Source organism: Mus caroli, unplaced genomic scaffold (assembly GCF_978045245.1).
Source record: "Mus caroli unplaced genomic scaffold, Mus_caroli_1 scaffold_1, whole genome shotgun sequence".
NCBI lineage: Eukaryota > Metazoa > Chordata > Mammalia > Rodentia > Muridae > Mus > Mus caroli.
Window position 1 is genome coordinate 132938500 of NW_028227256.1, and position 27346 is coordinate 132965845.

The 27346-nt window shown below is 43.1% G+C and overlaps 1 protein-coding gene across 4 annotated transcripts in view; it reads right to left on the reverse strand.

Annotated features, from left to right (window-relative positions):
* Positions 1–16623, reverse strand: part of Camsap2 (calmodulin regulated spectrin associated protein family member 2) — a 78915-nt gene extending 62292 nt beyond the window's left edge. For 3 of the 4 annotated variants that reach the window (XM_021175974.3, XM_021175928.3, XM_029476040.2), the window contains exon 1: positions 15838–16622. In XM_021175974.3, coding sequence (XP_021031633.1) covers positions 15838–15976 — 139 coding nt within the window. In that variant the 5' untranslated portion in view covers positions 15977–16622. Of the gene's footprint in view, positions 1–15837 lie in introns of all 4 variants that reach the window. The other variant, XM_029476035.2, reaches the window with a different exon arrangement.
* Positions 16624–27346: the final 10723 nt, after the last annotated feature.

The window sequence follows — 27346 nt, forward strand, 5'->3', positions numbered from 1 at the left end:
TGAGGGAAGTCAAGGCAGGAACCTAGATGAAGGAACTGATGCACAGGCCATGGAGGAGTGCTGCCTACTAGCCTGCTCCTCACAGTTTGCCTAGCTTGTTTTCTTAGAGCACCTAGGACCATCAGCACATGGATAGTAGTGAGCTTGGCCTTCCTACATTAATCATCCATCAAGAAAATGCACCACAGACTTGCCAGGTCAATCTGGTGGAGACATTTCTCAACTGAGGTTCCTGCTTCCCAAATTACTCTAGCTTGGTCAAGTTGACATAAACTAGCCGGTACACATATGTATCTAAACATCCATGTAACGTTTACTTTATGGTTTCACATCCACTCATACATTTTCATACACAGTGAAAATCTTAGTGAACCAGGTAAGTAGATAATGTACAGATTAAATAACACAAGTAAATACTTACACTTCCTAAGTACATTGTCTGTGTCAGGCATTGCTCTAAGCATGAATCCTAACAACCTTTTTATATGTGTTCAACAGATAAACTTAAGAAGCTATCTTGCCCAAGACATGCAGCTATAAATACAGAAATCTAGCTCTAAATAGGTAATAGGCTAAAACCTAGTAAGTTTTATAGTCCAGGGTGGCCTTGAAGTCAGAGATCCCCTGCTCTGCCTCCCAAGCACAGGGTTCAAAGGTGTGTGCCACCACACCTGCCTTCGTTTGAAGCAGTCTTTGGTTTATTCTAAATGCTTCCCTTTTCTTTGTACCAGAGCTGTTTTCAAGGGAGACTTTTACAACTGAGGTTTCTGGTAAGCCTGAAAATAAACATAGCCACTAGGCCTTGCATCTTCCACCTTCCATCCTTTTGATCTTGGAATATCAAAGCTATTTTTTTAGCCTATTTTCTATTTAGAGCTAGATTTCTTATTTATGGCATGTCTTGGGGCAAGACAGCCAGGGCTACACAGAGAAACCCTATCTCGGAAAAACAAAAACAAAAACAAAGATTACCTCAAATATGATTATAAAGTATTTTTCAATCCCTTAAAGAATACACACAAATTGTCAGGTCCCGTGCTGCTTTCATGACACCTGTTTACACCCACAGGCTGCCTTCAGCCTCAATCAGGGAAGCTCTTTACAATGAACAGCAGTCAGTACAGAGACAGGTGCTCCAGGTGATGGTGCTCAAACTGGTTCAGCCCAAAAGACATTCGGACCCTCTAAGGCAGTGCCTCTCAGCCTTCTGCTGTGACCCTTTAATACAGTTCCTCATGTTGTGGTGACCCTCAACCAAAAATTATTTTCACTGCTACTTCGTAACTACAGTTTGCTACTGTTGTGAATCATAAGTATTTCTGTTTCCAACGGTCTCGGGCGACCCCAGTGAAAGGGTTGTTGAACCCCTCTCCAAGGAGTCTCAATCCACAGGTTAGGAACCACTGCTCAGGTTTGAGAAACATCGCAGAAGGGGTGAAAAGGTGGAAGCGCTGGAAGACAGGACGTAGGGTTGTGAAAGCCATCTTCCAGGCATAACAGAGCCAATGCAATCATGTTCTCACCACAGCTGGAGCTGCCTGCAGTGAGCCTACACAAGACTGGGCCTGTAACAGTAAGCCATTTATCTCATAGGGCCCTCCCCTCCTTGGCTACTCATAGATTCTGGGAGAACAGACATTGCCTCTAGTTGTATATGCCACTAAGTCAGCCCATGAGGTTCCAATAAATAGCTCAAAACCCCTGGTCACACACATGGTCCTGGTTAAACTCACCAAGTCATCCAACAAAATGAATGGGAGCAAAAAACTCATAGGAAGAGGGGTGGGCAGGAGTTCAGAAGGATTGTGGGTAAGAAGTCAGAAGGATTGTGGGTAAGAGGTCAGAATGACTGGGGTTTCAAAGAGAGTGGGAGGTGACAGTAATCAGAGTATCCTAAGTTCTGGGATGACAAGTGTTGTACCACCACACCATCTAAAACAAACCCTCAAAGTTATTCTTAAGAATAGACTCAAGCCAGGCGTGGTGGTGCACGCCTTTAATCCCAGCACTCGGGAGGCAGAGGCAGGTGGATTTCTGAGTTTGAGGCCAGCCTGGTCTACAAAGTGAGTTCCAGGACAGCCAGAGCTATACAGAGAAACCCTGTCTGAAACCCTGTCTCAAAAACAACAACAACAACAAAAAGACTCAAAACAGATTATAATGAACTATGTTTTATTTTTCAAAATGTAATTATTTTTTGAAAAATGAACAGAAACAACATATTAGAAAAGAAGTGGGCAAAACAGGTAGAATGTTTCATTCTTTTCTGAACTCAAGAATAAAAGCAAAACCAATCATAATTATAGAACAGCTAAGTGAGATAGCACCATGAGAGGTAGCTGCAAAGGATGTGAGACAAGGTTTGCTCATGTGCTTGGTCTTTAGCAGCACTATGTCAAACATGTTAGCACTGCCCTGACTGGACTAGGTTTTGCGACTCATGAGTACTGGCCGTGCTTGAGCCCAGTGGCCGGCCGCAGTAGGACAGTTGCTGAGGCAGCAGGGGAGCAGCCAGGGCAGCTGCTGATCTCACTGCACTGATGCAATGCAAGAGGAGCAAACTTCTCACAGCAGTGAGAGGCAGGAGAGGAAGAGAATGCCTTACTTTTCAAATCTTAAAAAAAGTTTCTAAAATAATTGCAAACACTGAATATACAAATTTTTAAATATACAAATGTCTTACCTCGATTAAAGGTAAGACAAACTCTGACCTGAAAAACATAAAAAAGCAGCCATAATAGGAGAGAGAATCACAGCACCAGGAATCTAAGAAAGCTACAATTAAAGAATATTTTAAAAAGCTGGGAAGACAGTTCGGTGAGTAAGCGGCTGGCGGCTAATCCTGACAACCTGAGTCTGATCTGTAACCGCAGGACTTCTAAGACAAGATAGGAGGCAGAGATGGGAGAAGAGGCCAGAAGTTCATAAGCCAGCTAGCCTGAGGAAAGTGGCAGGAACGAGAGAGTACCTGCCCCAACAGGGTGACCATTAAGAGCCAACTCCCCAAAGTCGGAGTTTAGCAATTTTAATTATCCCCTAACATTTTACATCACACTTTCTGCCTACTCCCACTCTAATGTCCTGTGTCACTAGTGCACAGAACTATGACATAGAACAGGCACTTGACAAGTTACTAAAATAAAGTGCATCCTCTAAACACAGACGGCGTCCATTAAAAAGTCCTTCCTTCTCTGAACTTTACTACCAAGCAATGTGCGAGTGCTGTGTGCATGCTGTGCTCAAGCGGTACATTCTCAAGCTTAAGTCCCCCCTCCCGCTTCCATTACCCTGAGACCTGAGGTCTCTCACACACCAGATCCTTATTTTCACATCAGCACACTTAATTCACTTCGATACCACAGAGAAACCTCAAACTCACAGCAGGAGGCAGGTTTCTCCATGACCAAGGGGTTACAATATGATGAAGACTAGAAGGAACTTTGGTGTTGTATGAAATGGTAAAGGATTAAACATGGAGAAAGAAACATGTAGCTATATGTTCTGTGTATTGGCTTTCTGCTAAATTAACATTCCACAAACAATAAATATAGTTTCTTAGTATTTAGTATTTTCCCATCAAAACCTGGTACAGATAAAGTGCAGGCTAGCTTAGGACATCTTCGTGCACACACAGGTAATAAGTATGTGTGAGCATGAATGCCAGGTGGGAAGGAGATGCTGTACATGATGCAGTTATGTCAAGGGACATAGGATCCAGACAGAAAGGAATCCTACTGGCTAAACCTAGGGCAACTTGAGTTACAATAAAATGCCTAACAACAAAGTAATGTAATTGATTATATTCCTTGTAACAGAGTAACAACTAATAAATGAGGAGAAATGATGGCAATAATCAACAGTTATAATAGATTCAGGCAAAATCAGTACTTGATGCTAAAATAGTAGGTGCAAGGTTACGATGAATCCCTATGAATTATTGACTAAAAATGAGGAGAATTATTGACTATGAATTATTGACTAAAAATGAGGAGAAAAACAAGTGGGGCTGGAAAGATGACTCAGTGGTTAAAAGCATAGGCGGTTTTTGCAGGAGACCTGGGTTGAATTTCAGTGTTCACATGGACGCTCACAATCATCTGCAATCCCACTTCCCGGGGATCCAGCATCCTCTTACCCTCTTCTGCTAACAGGCACATGCATGGTGTACAGACATCCATGCAGGCAAGACACTCATACATATAAAAGAAAACTAAGTCTTTTATTTAAAAATGTAAAGAATCGTTTTATAATGGAGGAAGCCGGCAGATGATCCTAACAAACACCACATGTCACGTGATCTGATTTACAGATAACACATATGTCTTTGTGGTAGTTCTGCCAGATTTGTATTAACTTCAATCATTACATTAGATAAATCCAAGTTCAGAGACATTCTGTAATTAAGTGACCCATTTTTTTCCAAGATAAAAGTGCATTTTAATAAAAGCCATCAACACTGGAGGTTCACGTACTGGGGGATAATGGAAAAAGGAGCGACCGCTTCTCTCCCCCAACCCACAAACCTTCCTGGCGTCACCACAGAGGAGAGGCTGTCAAGTCGATATGACCTTGAGAAGAAAGTAGTGGGTAAGGAAAATTTCTTCTATGTGAACATGGTTCCTTTAGGGTTATTTGGTTTGTCTTCAAGTGCTGAGACACCCTTGCCAAGGGTCCTGTGGAATGCAAAGACAGTTCTACGAAAAGAGGAACAGGACACATCTTCTGTAGGAGAGACAGGTGTCTCTGGTGGTGGTGGGAACTGTAAGAGGGATGTATGAAGAGAAAAGAAGGTGAGAAAGAAAGTCAAGGAGGACAGAAGTACTGCATTTCTATCAGCTTAACTGAGGGAGATCTCTGTGCCCTGTTTGTCCAGTCCAGGCACTCCTGTACTGGGCCACAGCCAGAGCCCATGCCAGGACCTCATCACCATTCTGGTCACTCAGAACCAAGGTGGAGGGAGACATCTGCTGAGGGAAGGCCAGCATTCCAGAGCTCTGAGGAGCAACACACAGGAAGAAGTGAGCCAGTCAACTCCCATAGAAATCTGGCTGCTTTTATCAGGCACACATCGTATGTAGTTTGGCAAGGACTAGCATATAGTCTAAGGAAAAAGCTGGAAGCTCAGCTCAGCAGTAGCTCAGTGCTTGTGGCTTCCAAATGGTCATGTCATGACAAACTACAGAACTATTAAAGATTAAACGTGAATTTAAACACACTAAATACAATGCATGATCCTGAATTTGATCCTGCAATGAGAAAAAAATAGAAATAATTAACACTGAAACAAAAACTGAACATGAGCCGTGCACTAGAAAATATATCATAGTTAATTTCCTGTTCTCTTAATGGAGATTACCTAACAGAAATCACTTACCTTTAAAAATACAGCAAAATATTTAGGTGCAAATTGGGGTACAATGCCAAGTACATAGTCAAATACAAAGGTCACATATATTTGTATCTATATTCATCTATACAGGTACAACACATATACAGAAATAATGTATACATGTAGTTGTGTAGAGGGAGGCGAAGGGAGACCTTCCAGAGTCTCACACACCAATGAACTACAGTATTTACCTAACCTTACACACCAGAAACCTAGGAGGTTGTCATTATTATTTCCCTTTCAGCCCTCAAAAACATTCAGAAGCCAGTCCATGTCAGCTAACATCTCTCTCTGGTCCATGTGATCAGCACTGTTCATCTCAATTCTACATTTATCGCTAGTTTGTCTTTCCATCTTCACTCTAAAGCCCTCCCTCCAAGCATACCTACTTGGGGCTGAGACAGTAATAGCTCAGTGAGTAAAATGTTTGCCATGCAAGCAAAGGAACCCGAGTTCACATCCCAGCACCTGTATAAAAAGCAGAGCATGACAGCATACACCTCTAACCCCAGTGCTTGGGGCGGGGTGGGGGAGGGTGAGTAGGGAGGAGACAGATGGGTCCTGGGGGGTTTGGTGTCAAGCCAACATAGCCAAAGCATCGAGCTCCAGGTTCAGAGCCTGTCTTTAAAAATAAGATGAAGCACAATAGAGCAAGACACGTAATACTGACCTCTGTGAAAGCACCTGCACATAAGCACATGAACACTCACACACACATTTTAATTAATTAAAATAAAATTTAAAATTAAGTCATTCTCTCTAGTCGAACTGCTTATTTCACATAAGCAAATTCATGGCACAGACCCCCATCCATCCCAAGGATTTTCAGTTATTTTTTCTTCTGTAAGAATTAAAATCCCTCCTCTGCCTGCAGGAGGAGAATGATGGCACCTCTGCCAGCCGCACTCAGAGTCTTTGCACATTCTGGTCATCCATGCTGCAGTGCTCTTTCTTCCTAGTCTTTATACCCATTTAGATTCCCAGGGGCCAGTGATTCATTCAACTTGGTCCAATCCCCCCCCCCTTTTAAAAAAAAAAAAAAAAAAAGGAAAGAATGTACCATTTATCCCGCCTTCCCTATATCTCAATGTGCCTTTACTTTTAAGACTGTTGGATTCTATTATAAACCATGAGTGCATTTGCAGTTTGTAAAACATAAGTAAACTGTGTTAAGATATTTCAAGTAAGAGAAAGGTCAGTGAGCAGCGACGTAATAGAATGTACTGGAGTTGTTAAGAGTATAGGTCTAACAAACAGAGAGAATGGAAAAAATAAAGATGCCCTCATGTTCATGAAGCAACTAGATACTGAATAGTCACGCTACAGATATATACACATACATGGTACTTAATATTTATGACACAGCAAATATGCAGAGAGAAAAGGTCTATAAAGATCAAAATTCATGAGTCCTTAATCCAGTCACCCAGCAATGATGCCCATTTTGGCCTATACGTTTGCTACCCAATGAACACACAATCCATGACTTCATTAAGCTTACTGGCAAGCTTCAACTGTGGCAGGCATGCTCATTCCAGGTCTCATTTGCCTTTGCCTCCCTAAGGGGCTCCTTGGAATTTCACTTCTTGTCCTGATCCCCATACCAACAGCAGGAAAAGCTAACGTGGCAGAAAAGATGGGCATAGAAATATGGTCTCTAACAGAATTTGAAATGTGGCCCTTCCTGCCTCCACCTTGTCCTTAGTATATTCACTAGCGCGTCTTTTTCCCTTTGCTTCTTCCTGTAAATTGATTTAACAAGTCATGAGAGGTAAGCGTTTCAAGTCACTCTGTCTGCTTTCTGTTCCCACACCTCTGGGGTGGGCTGTCCGGTGTGTGCTTAGAGGTTATTAATGTGTGAGGGTTATTTCCCACACAGCACCCGGGGCAACCGAACAACACATACACGTTTATTTTGAAAGGAGCATCCCAATGAACAAAAGAAGATATCATGACAGAATCATAGCCAGATATGAAGTGTCACCTGTTACACAGAACTCACCTACACAGTATACCATTAAAAAGAAATCTCAATGTAATCAATTCATTAAATCTAATTATCAACTTAGAAACAAAGAAGACAAAAAGAAACGTGTTAAATAATTTTGGAGATTTGAAGACTAAAGCATTTCACTAAGCCAGGTGGAGTGGCACATGCCTACCAAGCTCTGACCTGGCAGGTAGCAGGAGAACCAGGAGCTAAAGGCCATCCCTGGCTACGGATGTACACGGCCAGACTGGGATGCATAAGACTGTCTCGAAACAACAAAATCCAAAACTACTTCTCATCAGCATGTACCGTGTTAAACACCATTACAACTCTTAGAATGACATGCTCTTGAGGCTCTCCATTCTTCATCCACCCTGACCTCCGAGCTAGCCTGTTCCCGACTGTAGCTTCCTACGAAACTCTTTTCACCTTTCATATCCCATGTGTCCCGCACACCATCCTTCCTTCCTCATCATCTAATATTATTACCCTCTCTTGGACTCCTTTCCAGACTTTTAGGCTCCTCCCACATTTACATATATATATATATATATGGGGGGGGTTATTTTTACATGTATGCATGTATACATTATAGGCCAGGATTTAGATATGTAAAAGAATGAGTTGTGTGTTTTCCTGAGTCTAAGTGACTGCACTTAATATTATACTTTCCAGACTTACCCATTCGTTCTTTACCAACTTCATGACTCCTTTCTGCTAAAGTTGAGTAACATCCCACTGTGTACGGGCACCACACTGTCATCAGCACCCGTCTGTTGATGAACATTTAGGGTGCGTCCCTTTCCCTACTCTCATAAGTAATAAACATGGATATGCCAGTGCCTCCGTGGAGGATAACGAGGTCTTTGGGTTCATTTTCAGGAGTAGTACAGCTGAAACCCAAGAAATTCCGTTGAACGGTGTCCTTTTTCCAACAAGCAAATTGCAAGAAAGACAAAATGAGACAAAGGAGAGTCTATATATTTAAAAAACAAAAACAAAGAAACTTAAACCACGGGGACCTTTCGCAGATCCCAACAAAAGCTGGGCAGTGGTGGCACATGCCTTTAATCCCAGTACTTGGGAGGCAGAGGCAGAGGCAGGCAGATTTCTGAGTTCAAGGTCAGCCTGGTCTACAGAGTGAGTTCCAGGGCAACCATGGCTACACAGAGAAACCCTGCCTTGAAAAAACCAAAAAATAAAAATTAAAGAATGTATGAAACAGTAAGAGATGCTAATGCTCGGCTATGGGGTGGGGCCTGTGGTGCCAGCAGTGAGACGGTGACATTACAGTGAGAATGTGACAGATAAAGCAGTATCTGAGATTTGCTTCAAACGCTTGGTGGGGTGCAAGTGTTTCCAGAGGGATCAAGACTGGCCACAAGTTCATGACTTCAGAGGTAATGAGTTTACTGTTACTATGCATAGATGAGATACCATCAAATGGTTTTAAGAAAAAGGCAAGAAAAGACTGCAGAACTTTCACGTAATAATCAGGAAAGGGCTCTGAGGTTTCTGGCTGAGGCCTGGACCACCTATAGCTATAGCTATGAGATCTTCCCCTGATGAAAGGTACAGCTAAAAGAATCAAGGAAAAATAATTAAAACAAATTAAGCACCCACTCAATTCAAATCCAAATCCCTCCTACTTTAGGACCCTCGCAGTTTTATAAACCAATAAATCCTCTTTATTGTCAACCAGTTTGAATTGGGTTTTCCATTAACCAAAAAACGAAATTACCTCCTATCCACTTCCAACCTAGTCTCAACTGTCTGTACTCACCAGCTCTAGCATCCACCGATTCCCCGCATCTGTCTGTACTCACCAGCCCTAACATCCATGGATTCCCCCCATCTGTCTGTACTCACCAGCTCTAGCATCCACCGATTCCCCGCATCTGTCTGTACTCACCAGCCCTAACATCCATGGATTTCCCCCCATCTGTCTATACTCACCAGCTCTAGCATCCATGGATTCCCCCCATCTGTCTATACTCACCAGCTCTAACATCCATGGATTCCCCCCATCTGTCTGTACTCACCAGCTCTAACATCCATGGATTTCCCCCATCTGTCTATACTCACCAGCCCTAACATCCATGAATTCCCCCCATCTGTCTGTACTCACCAGCCCTAACATCCATGGATTCCCCCCATCTCTCTGTACTCACCAGCTCTAACATCCATGGATTCCCCCCATCTGTCTGTACTCACCAGCCCTAACATCCATGGATTCCCCCATCTGTCTGTACTCACCAGCTCTAACATCCACGGATTCCCCCCATCTGTCTGTACTCACCAGCTCTAACATCCATGGATTCCCCCCATCTGTCTGTACTCACCAGCCCTAACATCCATGGATTCCCCCCATCTGTCTGTACTCACCAGCTCTAGCATCCATGGATTCCCCCCATCTGTCTGTACTCACCAGCTCTAACATCCATGGATTCCCCTCATCTGTCTGTACTCACCAGCTCTAACATCCACGGATTCCCCCCATCTGTCTGTACTCACCAGCTCTAACATCCATGGATTCCCCCCATCTGTCTGTACTCACCAGCTCTAACATCCATAGATTCCCCCCATCTGTCTGTACTCACCAGCTCTAACATCCACGGATTCCCCCCATCTGTCTGTACTCACCAGCTCTAACATCCATGGATTCCCCTCATCTGTCTATACTCACCAGCTCTAACATCCATGGATTCCCCCCATCTGTCTGTACTCACCAGCTCTAACATCCAATGGATCCCGTCATAACTTTTAGTCCTACTCAAACCCATTTTCTATGCTATTTCCAATATTTCATTTTTTAATGGTGATATGCATGTAACATAAAATACACCCTTCAGCTTTTTAAAGGAGTACTGCATGAGAGCTTCTGGAAATGATGTCTGATGCTATGACCTTGCACAGAACAAAAAAAAAAAGGAAAATTTTCACTAGATTTATCTGGATGGCCAAAGATAATGTAATGAGCTTCTCCATGCCTGTTTCTTCTTTTATTAACAAAAAAAGGGGGGGGGGTAGGGACTATACTTCCTAACCTCTTGCTTTCAATGTGGACATCATTTGCACCTTAATGTAAACCTGACAGCGTGTTCCGACTTTCCAGCAGGTGCAGAGAATACTTTCAGCATTTGAACAAGAACTGAGGACACTGATTGAACAAAGAATTATCTGACCAATAAATAGGTCTACAGTTGGGAAACCCTGACAGAGACTTAGGTGAAGAAATAACCTATCTGCTCAATAGAGTTGTTCTCAGAACTAAACAAAACAATTTTACATAAGATGCTCTGAGTCACTATTCTCATTGTACGGCTCTTATCATGACTATACTGCAGCTAGACTTTCACTTTAGCTTAAAACCAGTTTGTCAAACCACCTTTCTTCCCAGGACTTCAGGGTTAGTATCTTTTCTTCTAAAATATTTGAACATTTATTCGGTCATTTACTTACTTATTTATTTGGGGCGGGGGAGGCTTATGTGTGGCTGTGAAAGTCACAGAAGGACTTACCAGAGTCAGTTATCTGCTCCTACCGTGTAGTTCCTACAGACCAAACTCAAGTTGTTAGGACTTAAATTGAGGGCCTTTACCTGCTCAGCCATCTCAATGGCCTATATACTTCAACAATACGGTCCTTAACTGATTGCCCTGCCTCTGCCTCTCTCTGCCTCTCTCTGCCTCTGCCTCCTTTTAAGCACTCACTCTCCTAAATTGTCCTCAACTTTTTCCTTGTCCTCCACAATTACATCTCCTCACACATAACCTTATTTATATGTTGCTATCCACAGAACAGCAAACTGTTATTTCTAGACCCAGCTTGAGCCATACTGCAGTCTTAGCAGTCTTATCTTTATTTGTGACTATCTACTTTATTGGACTTCCCAGAAAACATACTTGGACTTACACTAAGCTCGAGAACATAAAAACACAGGGGCTGGAGAGATGGCTCTCCAGGTTAAGACCACTGGGTGCTCTTCTAGAGGTCCCAAGTTCAATTCCCAGCAACCACATGGTGGCTCATAACCATCTATAAAGAGATCTGGTGCCCTCTTCTGGACTGCAGGCATACACGCAAGCAGAACGCTGTACACATAATAAATAAATAAAACTTAAAAAACTAAAAGAAGGTAAAACCATCTTCCTCTCCATTAACTGGTATCACAATCTACCTTCCTAGTCACGAAGTCCCCAAGTTTCACTTCCTCTGATTCCTCAGGTGGCCGGCCATATCCTCATTTATACTCCTCAAAGCAGTCACCCACTTATCCCAAATTCAGTCTTCAAGAAATCCTAAGGATTGGATTTCGTCTGCCACTTGCCTCATTTCCATCCCTTTGGCACATGTAAAGTAGTTCTTAAGTATTAAGAGTGCACGCACAAGCCAGACTTCCCGGTTCTGACCCCAGTCCCATTACTCTGATGCCTCTGGATGAGCTCCTGAACCCTGTAGACTGGGATGATTAACAGTTTCCGCCTCTTAAGGCCGTCATGAGAATTAAAATAAGATACTATGTGTGACGTGTGTGACAAACAGTAAGTGCCCAGTAATACAGCAGGTTTATTATTATATCCACCCCACCTGAGTCCTCATCACCTCTTGTCCAAACTCTTGCAATAATGTCCCAAACAGCCTTTGCCCCATGTCTTTTTTTCACCTCATGGCTACCCAATGCTCTAACAATCCCTGTAAATATCTGAGAGTCAGGACTTCTATAGGATTTTAACAATATCTGCTGGTAAGTAACAGAAATGTAACAAAGTATACTTCCACCAGTAAATGATCTGATACCACTAACTAGATGGAATAAGGAAAAGAGGGGCTGGGAGGACGGCTCTGTTTAAGTAAAAGTGCTTGTTGAACAAGCCTGAGGATCTGAGTGACTGCAAAACTGCAGGTTCGATGAGAAAACTTGTCTCAAAAAGCAGAGTGATTCTGCCTATGTGCCAAAGGGATGGAAAAGAGGCAAAGTCGCATGTACACATGAAACAAACACAATGAAAATTTAGCTACTAAAGTTAACATGATAAATTGACACTGCAAAATGAGCCTTAAGGTGGGCATCAAGGCTCACCTGTGCAATCTCAGCAGTCAAGAGGCCAAATAGGACTCACATGAATTCTAAGCTAGAACTACACAGCAAGAATCTGTATCAAAACACACACACACACACATACACACACACACACACACACACACACGCCCGCCAGGCACAGTGGTGTATACCTTCAGTCCCAGCACTTAGGAAGTAGAAGCAGAAGAGTCTGTGAGGTCCAGGCTAGTCTGGTCTACACTGTGAGTTTAAGATCAGCCAGGGCTATATCATGAGTCTGTCTCTCTGTCTCTGTCTCTGTCTCTGTCTCTCTCTCTCTCTCTCTCACACACACACAGAGGGGTAGGGAGCAGAAAAAAAAAAACCATTCCAAGAGATTCTATACCCATCAGTTGGAAGATTTAAAGGAACAAAACACTTAAGGCAATTTCAATTATATGGCTGCTTGAATGTGTTAAGTCTTCAAACACAATAAAGGTTATCAGGCAATTTAACCTCCTCTTTTACAACCAGAACACCTATTGCTGCTGTAAATTCATCTACACAAACTTATTCTTCATTTACACAAAAGCATAGAGGCATTCTTTGAGAAAATAAACTGTTAAGACTGGAGCCCGTAATCTCCAGCACACTCTAGAAACTGAGGTAGGAGGAGCAGAGTTCAGTGTAATTCTTGGTTATACGGTGAAGCCAAGGCTAGTAGTCTAGATCCCATGAGACACTGCCTTTCAAAAACTAAAAACTAATGAAAACACATCCTACTCCAAAGATGAGGCCTTTGGACTACTTTTCAGAACAAGAATATTATTCACACAAATACCTCGTATCTGCTTTCTAGATGCTAGTGTCTTGTTGGAGTTACAATTCAATTAATTTATTCTTTGCCCACAATTGACTGTGCGTTAACCACTATAAATTGCTTTTCCAACATACAGCTCTAAAACTGATCATTTTTTGTGTATCAAGTTAGAAAGGGACCCGTAAGATTGCTCAAATTATAAGCCCTTGCCACCAAGACTGACAACATGAGTCTTAGCCCTGGAATCCACATGGGAAAGAGAGAACCAACTCCAGCAAGTTGTCCTCTCATGGGTGAGGAAGAGGGAGCAAGGACACACCCGAGCACACACAATATATAAATAATACATGAGACAACAAACTATTTCTAACAACAACATTATCCTAAAAAGCTGGGTTAACATTTTGAATAAGAGAAAACAAGTTTATGTTACATGTTTTAAAGATTGCCAAAGGGTGCTGGAGGGAACGCTCAGTGGTTAAGAACACTTGACTACTCTCACAGAGGACCAGGGCTCAATTCACAGCACCCACATGGCAGCTTACAACTGTACCGTCTGGTCCAGGAGATCCCACACCCTCCCTCAGACACACATACAGGCAAAACACCAATGCACATAAAATAAAAGTAAGTAAATCATTTAAAAAAAAAAAAAGACTCTCAGTAAAGCAAAGCAAACGTGGAACATGGTGGCATACATTTCTAATCCTAGCACTAAGGCAGAGGATTGCTTTGAGTTTGAGGCCAGTTTGGACTTTATATCAAGTACCAGGTCAGCTGAACACACACAGTGAGACCCTCTCAGAAAACACACACACACACACACACACACACACACACACACACACACACACACACAGAGTCATTTTAAAGACTGTTTCAATTTGTCACTCTCTTAAGGACTTACTTAGATCTTTTCTCCGGGCCAATTGCTGCCCTGGCTCCCTCCTGCTTTAATGCAGAGCACACTGCCATCAGAGTGGATCCTAACCTAAAACAATGCCAAGGGCCACAGAGGGCCTGGAAGAAGTCGGATCCCACTGATAGTATACACCCTTACTTTCTTTCTTCTCAAGTGTGTTCAAGCACTCCAGAATCCAGTGACCAGCCTGACACACATCCAGAAAGTAGGGCGTTTCTGCTCAGAAGCCTCTGTGAGAATGAACAGCAATACATTCACCTCTGCACTTTAAGCGCCCTCTCCGTTTCAGATGGTAAGAAATGCCTTTGGTTTCCTCTGTCTTCCAGCTTCCACACAGGAAACTGTGTCAATTTCCCCGTTCTCTATACACTTAGAGAGCCCCATTTGTTCTCCAAGTGGATAGTTAGGATACTGCTTCCCATTCTTTATATCGAAATTTTAAAAAGTATTATCTGTGCTTCCTATTATTGTTTTCCACTTAAAATTTAAATTAGTTCAAAAAACCATTCATTCCTGATGTCAGCTCTCTATCAAAGTATAGGAAAATAAAATTAAGACAGACATAAACATAAAAATTTCTTCTAAATGACTTCAAATACTTTTACTGACAGTGGTGGGGCGGGGGGGGGGGGAGATTCATCTAGTCTTTAGCCTAGATATACAAGCTCTGTAAACACTTGCCTATGTATACAGTTAAACAATAAAGCTGGATTAAACCACTTAGCCACATATTTTCACAGTCCTAAAACAAGAAATCAGTCATCCCCCACAAACAACCCGGAGACAATTTTGCAAGCATGGAGGAACTTCTGTAATTTTTTTTAAAGCATTCCACAACAAGGGTTCCTAAAGCAAGAGCTGAGGAATGACAGCAGGAGGCCCCTTTCCTGTTATTCTGCAAAGGCTGGGTCAGAGAGGGAGTGTTTAATTACTGCTGTACTACAGGATTTCTATGTCAACAACACATCCCCGCCCCAAGCGCCCCCCCCCCCAAAAAAAAACACTTCTACTTCAAAAAAGAAAAACTCAAAGGAAGGAGGGGTTGTTTATCTGATTTTATGACGTCAAAATCCATTTGGAAAAGGCAATTTGCCTCAGTGACATTAAGTGAAAAAGCACTATCCAGTCAGAAAACTAAAAGTGGTTTTAATGGGTGGCTTAACGCGAATTTGAAATGTGTATGAAAGGCTGTGAGAGGAGTAAGGAATGCCTACAAAAGATACTGCACTTCAACAGTGACCACCTTTCATCCTACATAGCCTGACTAGCAACCACCATTACAAATGTCAAGATCAATATAGTACCCCACCTTCTTCCAGTAATAAGCTCAGATTTCTTGTATGGTAACCACAATTATGACCGAAAGGGAAACGTATCCAAGATAATAAGGAAAACACCACACATTAAAGCCATTTTGGGAAAACACGGTAATTTGCTCGCGGAATTTAGACACACGCTATTCAATAAAAGGAGCCCGGTCAACCCCTCCCGCGTCAGTCAAGGGCACCTCATTTAAGACCAAACCTGCCTTCTTTCTTTCTCCTAGAGCTCGTCTCCCGTCATCTCCCTAAACCTGTACCGGAAGATACACATGGGGGAGGGGGGCTGGAATCAGGAACAAAAACTGGGATGTGGACAGCATCGGGAGGAAGAGGAAAGGGACGACACCACTTACCTGTCCCAAAGGCTTTGGCCACCAGCCAGGCCAGATTGCAGGCGATTTTGGCCCTGGAGAAGTCATAGTGGTCAAAGGGTTTGATGGCTGGAACAATGAACGTCCTTCTCATCTCCCGCGGGTCTGCAGCATCCCCCATCTTTCACGGCGGCTGGTTGGGATGGAGGGACGACGGCCTTCACATGGTGTGGCGGAGAGAGGAGTTCAGATCGTCCGCGCCGGTCGCGGCCCTCCCGGGCGCCGGGCACGGAAAAGCTCAGCTGTGCTCGTCGCGAGTCCGCCGCCCGCGGGAGCCGCCGCGGCCCCGGGCATAGACGTGAGGCGGCACCCGGCCGCGCTCGCTCCGGCCCGGGTCTGCCCCGCCGCCTCCCCTTTGTCTCCGTTTAGTCACACGGGCTCGCAGGAGGGTGGCGGCTGAGAGGGCCCGGAATGCTCGGGCGGGGGCAGCCTGGACGATCACGTCGCGGACAGTGTCCCCGCCATGGCGGAGCGCGCACGCCCCGCCTCACTCACGGCCGCCCCTCGGGCCGCGGGACCCGCCGCGGAAAACGTCAGAATCGCTGCAGCGCGCGAGCCGCCCGCGGCCCGGCGCTTCTCCGGCGCTCCGATCGCCGCCGCCCGCCTCCTCGGCGCAGCTCAGGGCCAAGGCAGCGGCCTGGAGAAGGCCGCAAATCAAATCACGGGCCCTCGGCTCCTGCCTTATCGGGCTTGTCCTCGTATTTTCCGCTACCCCTCCCGTGGCCGGACGCCTCGCTCCCCTTGAGCCGCCGCCGCCGCCGTCGCTGCGGTTTTCCGGCTGCGGCACTGGATGGAAAGAGCAGATGGGAACACTGAGCATGCGCCTGGCGCGCCCGGCCCCGCCCCCGCCGCTGTCTTGCGCCGCCGTGCGCACTGAGCATGCCCAGCCTCTCTGCCGCCCGCGACGGGCTCCGCGCCCCTATCCATTAATCAGCAGAGTGCCGGCTGGAGTGGACGTTCTGTACATCCGCAGCTTTGGGCTGCTGCCGCCGACACTGCTGGATGAGGGAAGGAAAGAAAGGGAGGGGAGAGGCTTTTCTCCTCCCGCTACAGGTGGTTCAGTCAAGAGAATTGATATTTGTTTCAAATGCTGCTTATGTCACACGCGTATTGCTGAGAACTTGCCTTGCACACCCATTTAATCCTTGCAGTAACCCTGAGAGAGGTGATACAGCTGGTTGACCACGAAATTATGGAGAGATGCAGTATCTTAAGTCACCCATGGGGTTTAACCAGGGTTGAAGGTCAGGTTTAAACTCTCCAAAGCTGTATACATTTCACGTCATGACGTTTTAACTTGATACTCCCCACTTAAGTTTTCTAAGTGAAGGATCAGGTTTGATTTTTTTGTTTGTTTGTTTGTTTTACCTTCTGTTTCCTCGTAGAAAGAAACATAAACCCTTCCACAAAGAACATCCACACAATTATGATTTGTCACAGTTCGTCTTGCCAGAACCCTCTCTGTTCCCCCACATGGGTATGCTTTCTCAGACCTGTGCGCTGCCTGTCTCTGTGGTCTCTGTCCACAGTAGTCACTCCCTCCAGAAAGCCTTCCCTGATACTGCCAACTTCCCATGCAGAACTGATTCCAGAGCAATGTATGTCCTTTATGTCATAACTTGTCACACTGCATTCCAACCACCGACTGTCTTTAGCTTTCAAGCTGACTTGCCCTGTCTCTGACACCTATATGATGCTAAACCTCACAGTATTGCTCTGCCAATGTCTAGGGTCAAAGGGAGAATGTTACTGTAGTTAACACTGAGTTTGGTTAACTTTCTAAGTCCCCACTTCTTGTTTTAACACATCTGATTTTAATTTATGTAATCCTGTGTTGTTTTCATTTTACAGATGAGAGAGCTAAGAGTCAGAAAAGCCTCTTAAATTGCATATAGTAAAGGCACAGTCACAGTCTGAACCCAGAACTATCTTACTTTGTATGACTAGGGCCTCCCGATTATCATCAGCCGTTAAGATGGGAGACATATGAAACGTGAGGGGAGGCGTTTTGATCCCTACTATCGAAAAGGGCAGCTCCAGTAGCAAGCCCCTCCCTTTTGATTTCTGTTTAATCCCCAGAAACACTCCTCCCTGAACCCAATAAGGCATTATAGATAAGCCCCACTAACAATGCCAGGCAGGAAAAAAGTCACTAGAAATAATATGCCATTGGGTGATTGGCATATTTTTTAGTAATTCAATTAATATTAATAGGGTTTTTCTCATGGGCAAGGCCCTTTGAAAAATTAGTGTATTAACATGTAAATACTGGTTGTCAAAGCGCATTCAAATGGTAACTAGTTTCCATATTTATTTGATGAGCTAAGCACTAATTGTCTTCCCGTTCTAGCTGTAGGACTGAGGATCAGAGAGACCAGGTGCCGTGACCGAGATTTCTCCTTCCATTTGTATTGGAGTCTGGCTTCAAACTCAAACCCAGGTCTTCTGTCTCCACTCCTGGGGCACTCTTCTGGGTTCCTGCTCCCTCTCTGAATAGGGGCTAGCACATATACAAATAAAGAGAACATATCATAAATAAGGTACATGCTGTAAAAGACAAAAAAAAAATAATCACAGCAAAAATATATGGGTAGGATACTTGGAAGATGTCTTAGAGACTGCTGTCCAATATAATGTTCTTGAATCCAACTTCAACAGGATTCCAGCACATACATACCAAGTTAAGAGAAATCTATGGGCTAGAAAAATTAGAAAGTGATACTGAAATATTATGTCTGTTATGTGAATCCACAAGCAAATGGAAGATTCTCGAGGGCAGCAAGCAGGCTTTGTGTTACCTGTGCTCTAGCCCAGCACTGTGCTCAGGCAGCATTCTCAAATGTGTGTCAAATCTCATTGAAAACTGTTTCAACCTCAATAGACTACATGAGGAAGAGAAGAGACAAAGGCAGTTGCTCTGGCTTGTCCCTCGATACGACATACAACGGTGAAGCTTTATTAAGGATAGCATTACTATGACCCCAATTGGGAAGGAGTGTGTTTAGCAATGAGGAGGGAGGGCACCTTGGGAACAATGAGCAGCTTTTACTTTGAGGGAGGCTGTGAAACAACTTGGGGTCATAGTTGGAGCCTGTTATTAACAGGGAAACACCCTGAGTACAAAGAGGGAGGATTCATTTTCAGGGCGGCAGACACTCTAATAGGGTGTTCTTTGTGACACCTTCAGAATGATCCCTTTTAAGGCTGGAAGTCTCTGTGGACTATCGCTGTCAAGAAGAAATGCTGTCCTCTACCTTCTGAAGACAACTGACTTTGTTTGAAGCAAAAACCAAAGCCAGGCGATTCTTTGGGCCTGCTCTTCCAGCTGCATAGATGCCTTCTGCTTTTTACCTCCAGGTCTGGGGTGTCAGTCCACCTAGGCTCTGATTGCCATGCACACACAGCTCCCTTCTCTATCTTGCTCCCTTTCCAGTTTCCTGGAAATCCTGAAACGCCAAGCAGACTTCTTTCCTTGTGGTCATCGTCAAGCTCTGTCTTTGAACAGATGTAGAAGTGTATTCATTCACTCATCAGCCCCTACTGATGGAGCTCCCAAGTGCTGAGGAGTCCATATTGAACAAGACAGCTGAAGAAGCGGCCTCCTAAACTGGGCACGCTGGCACAGGCTCACAATTCCAGCATTGCGCTTAGGAGATTAAGACAGAAAGACCAGGAGTTCAATACCATCCTAGGCTACATAACAAGTTCAAGGCCAGCCTGAGCTACATGAGACCCATCTCAGAAACAAGAAAAACAAAAAGGAAAAGAAAGAAAACAAGGAGGAGACAATGACACCAAAATTTTTTGTTTGTTTATTTTGGTTATTCAAGACAGGGTTTCTCTGTGTGGCTCTGCCTATGCTGGGACTCACTCTGTAGACCAGACTAACCTCAAACTCACAGAGATTCCCCCTGCCTCTGCCTCTTGAGTGCTGGATCTAAAGGCATGCACCACCACCACTTGGCTGACACCAAATTCTTAATGGAAACATGGAGCCTGTAGGATCTAACAGCCTGGCTTTCTTCATTGCCAGGTCTGTGTCACCAGAGGTTAACAGTCTTGTTATTTCCCCCACAGAAAACCTCACTGTTGTCTCGCTCAGTTGACTTCCTAGCACATAAGAAGCTCTGGATTTGACCTTCAGCATTGGATCTGGGGGAGCACACGAGGAATCCCAGCCCTTGGGAAGTGTAGATAAGAAGGTCAGGTGTTCAAGACTATCCTGGGAGAGGTATGAGGTTAAGACCAGCCAGGGTCACACAAGACCATTCTCTTCAAAAGGAAAGGAGAGGGTGGGAGAGGACAAGAAGGAGGGGAGAGGAAGAATCAAAGAGACAGAGAGAGACAGAGACAGAGAGGAGAGGGAGAAATATTTTAAATCATGAGAGAGAGAAAGAGAGAGAGATCTCAATCATATCCATATATCCATTCATAGTTACAGAGAAGCAGCTAGCTACAGGGCACGTGGGTGCACCAGACTGGGCTCTACATACATTAACTTATTTAATCTCATCACAGCCCTACTATCCCCATTAGGTAGATGAAACCACTGGGAAGGCTTAAGTAACTAGAAGACCTTAGGTTGTTGAAACTTAGGAGCTAGGTTATAAATAAACTGGATCATCTAGGTTAAGAATAGGGATTCTGTTAACTGAATACCACTCTGTAGTTGAAAAAAATGTGGCTGTTTTGTTGACATTCTGAATGCTTCTAAGTAAATACAATTTTTATTAAAAGAAAAAAAAAGAATAGGGATTAGAGATACAACTCAGTGGTAGATCACTCAATATGCACAGGCTCCTAGGTTCTACCACAAGCACACACACACACACACACACACACACACACACACACACACACACCAAGTAAAGGGATGTGAGGGATTTCTTAGCTAATCGATGATATAAATGGGTTTAGTTGGCTGTTTAACTGCCTCTGAAAAGCCAGCGTGAGACAGAGGCATCTGCCATGCATCATCTCTAGATGCAGCTGTGGCTCTCATCTAAAGAACTAACAAACTTTTACAAGAATTACCTCATTAATCTTGACAACAGTTCTAGTGTGTGTGTGGAATGACAGGAACATACAGAGGCCACAGAACTTCCCAGAGCCACACCATGAATCAGTGTCTGCACAGAAGGGAGAAACCTACCTCCAGGTTCCCAGGTCCAGCACTGGAGTTCCACAGATCCTATAACAAATTATTTATTCCTTATGCAGACCAACTTCCCTGAGTCACTGGTAACAAGTCAAGTGGCCATCATCTTTAAACACCATTGAAGGCAAGTAAGAGTGTTTGGGGCTACAAGTAAAGCCCCAGGCCAGCACTGCTCTTTATTTGTGCTGTGTGATTGCCCGAACAGTTCCTCTGCTTTCAGATTTTCACTGCTATAAAAGTAGGTGGGCCCAGGCAACATCTAAGGAACCCCCTGTGTCAACAGTTACCATGGAGACAGCATCTATATATCTTCCCAGATTACAAATGAAGGTCAAACCAGTCATGTGCCTGGCATCCACGCTTTGAATCTTTAGAGCTGCAGTTACTTCCAGCCAAGCTTTATGGTGCAGAAAGTTTAAGGGAGATTAGAGAGCAGGAACTAGGAGCCTCCAGCCAAGCTAGAGATGCAAGTGCAAAAGGGAAGAATGCTGGAGAGAGGCACATGAATGCAACTGCTGTTGGATAAACACAGAATCCCCTGGAGTTTAGTCAACACATCCTCAAAGTCTGCAGCAGGCAACAAGGGTCAGAGCTCTAGCGTGGCTTCTTTTTAACTGGGAAGAGTTTTCTTTTTTTATCAATTTAATGGGAAAAAGTCAAATGTCCACTAGTAGAGATCGATAAGAAATGGTACATGGAGGGGTCTGTTGCAGCATACTGAGAGATCGCTAAAACACCAGATCCTCAAGTAGAAGGAGAAAGATATGGAACAACCTTAAGATGATAGCACATTCTATATACATACACACACACACACACACACACACACACACACACACACACACACACACACCTTAGGATGATGGCGCATTCTACACACACACACACCTTAGGATGATGGCACATTCTACACACACACACACACCTTAGGATGATGGCACATTCTATATACATATATACACACATACTTTCTTTTTTTAAGCCAAGGATATAGTTCAGTGGTAATACTTGCTTCTAGCCTGCAAGAGGCTTAAGGTTTAACCCCCAACACTGCAGAACAAATATACGAAACAGCCTGGATAGTTCACTGATACACAAAGTGTTAAAGGAGAAGAGGGCACCACTTTTTGATTGCTTTTGCTTTGTTTTAATCCGTATGCATCTTTATCCAAAATAACTAATCATTTCTTTGAGCTAACCCTTCCCTGCTTCTTGGGAATGTGTCTCCTGCTCTTGTCACACTGCAGAGACTGCCCCCACAAGCCAGCACATCTTGGTGTGACTCTGTGCTCTTGTTCCCTTGACTTCTGTGGCATGCAGGACTGATGAATGTCCCTTTGTTCTGAAACCTGTCTCCTGACAGGCTCTGTGGCTCTCCACTCAGCACCTGGTTCTCTCACTTCTCAATTCCCTCCCTCTGCCCTTCTGACCCCCTTCATTTGTTCCTTGGCTCTGTTGAGGAATTGCCCAAAACTCAATCTTTGTTTGCCTCCTCCTCTTCCTCTTCCTCTTCCTCTTCCTCTTCCTCTTCCTCTTCCTCTTCCTCTTCCTCTTCCTCTTCCTCCTTCTCCTCTTCCCTCTTTTTCTCTCTCCCTTGGTATCACAGTGACCTGTATTAGGGTGGGAAAATTTGAAACAGGGTCTCTCTATGTAGCCCAGGTTATCCCTGAACTCTCAGTCCTGTCCCTCCTTTCATTGCTGGGGCTATATGTGTATGCCACCACAGAGTTTTTCCAAATGACATCTTCACAGTCCATTCTTCCTACACAATTTGCTGATGTGCATCTCAGCTCCTGATCCCTATTTTAACTTCTTAAGAATGCTGCACATGTTTATCAACAATAGCCCTAGGACTTCAAATTCAACAAGGTTTTTAAAAAAATAAAGTAAAATAAAATAAAATAAAATGGGCCTCTAACTTGGCTTTTCAACTCTGCTAATGATGCTGTGTTTGTTTAAAATGTGTTCTCTCTCCTCCAGCCTCCTCCTTTCTCATCCCACACCATCGAAGCAATTCAAATATCTTCTGCTTCAGGGCTGGAGAGATGGCTCATTAAGATTAAAGACTCTTGTTGCAGAGGGTAGGAGTTCACTTCCCAGCATGGTCTATACATGCACACACACACACACACACACACACACACACACACACACACACACACACACACACACAGAGACAGAGACAGAGACAGAGACAGAGACAGAGACAGTCAGTCAGTCAGTCAGACAGACAGACAGAAGAATACATCTTTAAAAAGTCATCTCTCACTTCTACCTACCCTCTTCCATTCCTGAAGTCTTCCCTTTTGCTTTCACTCTCAGTCCATCTCTCTCGCAGTCACAGGCTAGCCCCTAATCTTCCTCATCCTGAAGTGTCAGCAAACCTCAGTGAGTTTAGGTATGCGCGTCAGGCCTTTTGCATTCCGACTCTCAACCAGCTCGATCATAAACTATCACACAGTGTAGCCATTAGCCTCATCGTGTAGACGGGAGATGCAGGGTTGCAAGGATTGAGACATTCCTCAAGATTTTATGAGGACAGCAGCACCAGTTCTCAAACCTTTGTCCCCTGGTATCTCGTTCCAGAATTTCCTACCTGCTCCCTAGCAGACAAAGTTCTAAACATGTGTCTTGACTTTGAGGTTCCTCTACAAGATGGTGTGTCTTTGCCTTCTTCAAAACTTGCCTGTACATACAAAGGCAAACTATCCTCAAAACCTCGGATATAGTCAATCATTCCAAGACTTACTGATTTGCCTAATCTCAGTGATGCCTTGGAGAGTGTGAGCTATCAAAATCTTTCCATCTTCCAGTAGTCAACTTCAGCCACACCTCTTCCATGACACTTTCTTGATCCTGCCCTTGGCTTTTGTCGCCAGTGTTCTCTTATGCAATGCACATACAAACACACATGCATACACACTTGCACACACACATAAACACATACACACACAAACACAAACATAGATACACACATATACACACCTACTATGTATATACACATGCATACAAATACACACATACACACACTCACATATACACACATACTCACACATACACCACATACATAAACACATACACAAGCACACACATATATACATGTGCACACACACACACAACACCTCTTGCCAAAGATGGAGATGATCTTATTCTACTTAATAATCTTCAGCGATGCCTAATATATAACAAGCCATAGGAACTATTTGTTGAATAAATGAAGGCATTAATGAAAGAAAAGATCAAAGACAACAAAATATATGCTAACATACATTCTAGGGCCATGAAGTAGAGCATATATAAATGTCATGTAGCTCTCCTTAATTGAAACATTCCATCAGTAAATGGTAGAAGGAGGCTCCTAACACTTGGGAATAAATAACACTTGCCTAACACTTGCCAATAAATAAGTCAACAAATTATTAAGTAAAATTTACAAGACTCAGGGAGGTCTTGGAAGTTACAAAATTCATAAGGACCCCCAGATGTTTGTTAACATTTCTGTACTGTGATAATATAGCTGACTTATGTGGGAATTAAAAATGAGTGGTTCTCATTAAAATATCCATTTCTTGTGAAATAATAGTAGTTATAGATAATGGTTCAACTGTAGTCTGTCCTCATTTCATAAAACAAAATGATTGACAAAGTTCCGTCCTCTCCAGTTGGTTCAGTCATTCGTTCACAAACTTGATTACTTTGTGAGACCTCAGAAGCCAGTAATCTAGTAAATGAACCAGATGGCATACTGCTTATTAATTGTAAACAAAAGTAGCCCCTATTGCCTCCAGAAACGCAAAGCAAAAATCAATTATGTGTGTTTGCTATGGAAATTGTTATTGTAATGATTCCTAACATGTTGCTACTGGACCAAGTCATAACACAAGAGCTGAGTTTTTCTCTACTTTTGGTGTCTCAAAATACAAATCAAATCCCCTTTTAAAGGCAAGAGTGAAAATTATGCGTAAATATTTGTCGACCTCTTTTAAAATAGAATTTGAACCATCAGCGGATCATAGGAAATGCTCATGTTGTTCCGTCCAGCTGGAAAGATACACTACACTTCTTTGTAGTGTTTGATCTTTAAACTAGGATACCAGAAGAATTTGGAATTCACAGAAAGAAAACATTAGCCTTCCATCTCCTGACTTCCGTTTGTCGTTGGTTCTTTTCCTCCTAATTTTCGAGATCAGAGGAATGTAACTTCCTGTTTAATGTCTTCTGCTGTCCATTTAAAGGCCTTGGGGAAAACTAGAAGAGGAAATTTGACAAGACAAAAGCTCCTGGCCCCTGAAATGATAACTCTTTACAGGACGTAGACCACTCAGAGAAATTAGATAACTTTGAGAAATACTTTGCTTTTATATTGCTCAAAATACAAGCTGGAATTAGCAAGAATAGCAAAGCAATAAAATGCCTAGAGGGTTAAAGATGTGCAGAGGTAGCCCTTTCCATTCCCAAACTAAAGAGGTTCCTTTAAAATAGCAGAAAATCCCTGAGTGCTTTTGTTAATCCATTAGAGATCAGCTTAAGCAGATTTTCTTTGGCACTGTGGAGCATTTGTTAGATTAAATTAAATGAGCACATTCAGGATAATAAATGCCACTTGTAAGTAAAACTGGTGACATTTTATTCATTTATAAATAGAAGTAAAAACTAATAGTTGCCTGACTGTCTGCAAAAGGCAACATCACCACTCTTGTCTAGCAAGCCTGTGCGTGAATGTCACCTACGGGGGCTCACCTGGGCTTATTCCTGTGTGTTGCGTAACTGTTTACTTTGTTGAAAATGAGATTTACTGTTTACTTTGTATAAGCCACATAGATGTTTCAGTCAATTTTGTAGGGGGAGGGAGGAACCAGAATGGGAGCAGAGGTGTGGATACACAAGAACTATGACCTGTATTTAAATATTGCCCAGTAAGTATATATTTTTTTCAATGAGGAAGAGGGAAAGCCATATAAACAACTTAAAAGACTTCTGTATAAAGTCCAGAAAAGAAAAAAAAAAAAGTAAACCTAGAACAGTAAGCCTGGTTACAGTGGAGAATGTTTATACTTACAATTCAACTTCTATTCTCATGATGACAACAATCCATACTGAATTACTTGATGCAGAAACTACAGGAAAGTGAAAGGACCAAAGGCCTGTGGCTTCATTACCCAGGGGTGTTGGGTATTTTTTGTATGTCCTTCCATTTCTGTTTGCACTGAGATTCTATCATACCAAACACTCCATTTCACATAAGAAGGGACAGTGATATCTTTGATAAGAGTAAACATCTCTCTGAAACACCAATTTAATGCATAATAAGATTTGATTGTGTAAATGTATCTTTTTTTTTTACTATAACCAAGTTTTTAGTTAACATATATTTTGATACTTCTCTAATTTCATTTTTATGAGTGTGTGTTATAAGGAACACCCTTACACACTCATCTGTTACATCTGTGCCTACTTTGCTTATTAGTCTCAGATGTGGATAAATTTGGGAATAAAAATCACTGACTCATCCCTGTCTTCAGCTTTATAGAAAGAACAGGGCATAATGGCACACGCCTTTCATTCCAGCACTGGGGCAGAGGCAGTTGAATCCCTGAGTTTGAGGCTGAGAAGCCTGGTCTATCAAACAAGTATAAGGACATCCAGGGTACAAGAGAAACCCTGGCTCAGAAACAAAAACAAAAGAAAAATATTGGTTGCACCAGTTTTATATACAACAGTAATTTGTAAGAGTCCATTTTGTTTTGTTTTTGTTTGTTTGTTTGTTTGTTTGTTTTCAAGACAGGGTTTCTACACAGGGTTTCTCTGTGTAGCCCTGGCTGTCCTGGAACTCACTTTGTAGACCAGGCTGGCCTTGAACTCAGAAATCCGCCTGCCACTGCCTCCCAAGTGCTGGGATTAAAGGCATGCACCACCACTGCCCAGCTGAGTCCATATTTTTACTTATATTTTTTAATTGCTAACTAGCTGTATTAAAGATTTCTTCATAATTTTATTTGCCTTTTTCTCATATGAAATCAATTTCTTATTTTTCAGTTAGAAGGTTCATTAATTTTTTAGTTAGAATCTTCATCTTTTCATATTGATTTGTGAAAGACAAATTATAATTATCAACTTAATTTATGTTGTTCTTATCTTTTGAGAGTCAAGTGAAAAACCAATTTCTCTTTTTGTTTATGCTGGGGGTAGAACTTGGGTGCCTAAGTATGGGAGGCAAGCATTTTACCACTGAGCTGGCCTCCTTGTCAATCTGTTCTTCAACAGTTTCTATTCTAAATTTCATCCTTAGAAAACATTTCCTCCAGAAACCTTCTACCCTATTTATATACACAT